We start from the raw sequence: 2,478 nt of genomic DNA on the forward strand, positions 1-2,478 counted from the left end.
ATGAGCTTCTTTGACCCTCCGCCGCACTCCCCTCCACGCTGCAGCCCTCAGTTCCCAAACATCGGCCAGGAGCCTCCGGAGATGAACATCTACTACGAGAACTTCTTCCACCCGCAGAACATGCCGAGTCCCCAGCGGCCGAGCACCTTTGAGGCGACAGATTACAGCAGCACTCCCAATCCTTACCTCTGGCTAAATGGACCTTCCATCACCCCCCCACCCTACCTGCCAGGATCCAACTCCAGCCCCTTCATCCCGCAGTCGTACGGGATGCAGAGGCAGCTCTTGCCCAACATGCACGGCTTGGGAGGAACTGACCTTGGCTGGCTTCCCCTCCCGTCCCAAGAGGAGCTCATGAAGTTGGTGCGACCACCTTACTCCTACTCTGCCCTCATTGCCATGGCCATCCACGGGGCACCTGACAAGAGGCTGACTCTGAGCCAGATCTACCAGTACGTGGCTGACAACTTCCCGTTCTACAACAAAAGCAAAGCTGGCTGGCAGAATTCCATACGGCACAACTTGTCTCTCAACGACTGCTTCAAGAAGGTGCCTCGAGATGAAGATGATCCAGGTATAGCCTTCTCCCCCTTTTCCCCCACTTCTAATTAAACCTGATGAATTTTAAAATACCTAGTGCACTGTAAAGAGACATAGCAGCCCAGATAGAGGACACAGACACAGCAGCACTTTGTTTTCAAAAGGCTGAACTAGAAAGCAGCTGTGCACAGCTGAGGTGTGAATCAGTGCTGCTGTGAGATCTCTGCAGGGAAGGGAATTCTGTCCTGCCCTGAGTCCTCCTGAGAATGGATCGATGAGCTGAGCAGGAGACTCAGCACACACAGGAACATTTAACTGGGCAAGGCACACTCATGACCCACCTGGTGTAATGCAAGACTTGTGTCAAACTTAACTGGAAATTCAAGGGAGGGGGATTTGTCAAAAAAATCCAATGGCTTTGGGGAGTCAGCATTAATTCTCAAGAGGAGAGCAGGGTGGTTTTTTTTGTTTGTTTCAATTAGTGTTTTTCTTGGAATGACACCTCTGCCATTACCAACCCCTTGGCTGGTAGGCTGTCAAATATTCCCTTATTCATGGTTTCCTATCAATAGCTGTTAAGAACCATGGAGAACATTAAAAACTCATTGAAATTATTCTGCAGTAGAGGGCCAAAAGTTTAGTTCTATCTTGTTAGAAACCTATGCTACCCTATAGTATGCTAAGTGGAATCCCAGTGTGGGATTTGATTACTCTCTGCCATAAATTCAGAAGACCTGTATACTGAAAACCTTCTTCCCTCACCAAGAAAATAAGACAAAAAGCCCTCCCAGTGACTCTACCTGTATTTTTCCCTGTGTGAAGAGTCAGACTAAAGGGTAGAACCCAAACTTTAAATTGTTTTCTACATTCAACAGACTTGTACTTTTGAGTGACTAAAACAATACATGTGTATTTCTCATGCAATTCTGTTTCTGGGAAATGAGAGAAGCACTGTAAAGCCCTAAATGACTGCTTTTGTTTGTTTGTTTGTTTGTTTGTGTGCTTATTTTTAAACTAAAAGTGTGGGTCTGTTTCCTTGGACAGGAAAAGGGAATTACTGGACTCTGGACCCGAACTGTGAGAAGATGTTTGACAATGGAAACTTTCGCAGGAAGCGGAAGAGAAAGTCTGACATTGAGGCCAGTGCTGCTGCTCTTGCGTCTGAGAAATCCGAGGACAGTACCCTGACTGGCAGCCCCAAAGCTGCAGAGCATCAGGATATCTTGGAAAACTCATCACCTGGGACTGACCATTCACCTGAGAAAGGGTCTCCTCCTCCCTCCTCCAGCAGCCCGTGCCTCAGTAACTTCCTCTCCAGCATGACCGCCTATGTCCACGGCTCCACCTCGGGGAGCCGCTCCGGGCCCGTGGGACTCAGCTCTGAACCCATTGACAAAATGGGGCAGAACATGGTAGGCTTCAATTCCTACTCCCCACTCTCCAGTATTCCCAGCCATGGTGTGGGAGACTGGTCCAATTCCATGCCTTCCAGTCACCTTGGCCACAGCAACTCGGTGCTCAACCAGTTTAACACCCATTTTTACAGCAGCCTCAGCACAAACAACACCCTGTACTCCAGGGAAGGGACAGAGGTTTAAATGAAGGATTCTAGGACACTAAAGGATAGTTATTTATGAGAGGAAATGATCCATGGGCAGGTGATTAGCATTAGCCTCTTGTCTCTAGGGCCTCACTGCATTCTCCTCCTGGCAGCCACAAACCCATTATACTGAAATCACAAACACTGCACATTAGGGAGCTGCACGTGGAAAATCAGGGATCCTGAGAGGAAGAATAGTAAAAAGGTCTCCTTAGACACTGCTTGTACTGCTGCCAACCAGGGTCCTCTACAGAAGTCCTTGAGAAGTTGCAGTTTGCCTTAGGCAGGAGGCTCTTTCTGGCATGGCGTAAACATTGCTGTGTTTTTTAAAGTGATAA

General features: G+C 48.3%; 1 protein-coding gene across 2 annotated transcripts; it reads left to right on the top strand.

The window, feature by feature from the left end:
• FOXI1 (forkhead box I1) lies at positions 1–2,138 on the top strand. Of its 2 annotated transcripts, none has more exons than XM_041488028.1 (2): positions 1–574; positions 1,585–2,138. In XM_041488028.1, exons 1-2 carry the CDS (start codon positions 1–3, stop codon positions 2,136–2,138), a joined length of 1,128 nt encoding a protein of 375 aa, XP_041343962.1. The 2 variants fall into 2 exon arrangements, with proteins under 2 accessions (XP_041343962.1, XP_041343963.1); XM_041488029.1 differs by having other exon boundaries at positions 1–571; positions 1,864–2,138.
• The last annotated feature ends 340 nt before the right edge of the window (positions 2,139–2,478 follow it).

The sequence above is a fragment of the Pyrgilauda ruficollis genome, unplaced genomic scaffold (assembly GCF_017590135.1).
Source record: "Pyrgilauda ruficollis isolate IOZ18807 unplaced genomic scaffold, ASM1759013v1 scaffold86, whole genome shotgun sequence".
Classification (NCBI taxonomy): domain Eukaryota; kingdom Metazoa; phylum Chordata; class Aves; order Passeriformes; family Passeridae; genus Pyrgilauda; species Pyrgilauda ruficollis.

What these genes read in the sequence shown, in the direction of transcription:
- FOXI1 (XM_041488028.1), top strand. Translation starts at nt 1, where the DNA reads ATGAGCTTCTTTGACCCTCCGCCGCACTCCCCTCCACGCTGCAGCCCT. An exon ending in TCGAGATGAAGATGATCCAG is followed by an intron (nt 575 to 1,584) that starts GTATAGCCTTCT and finishes TTCCTTGGACAG; the next exon opens with GAAAAGGGAATTACTGGACT.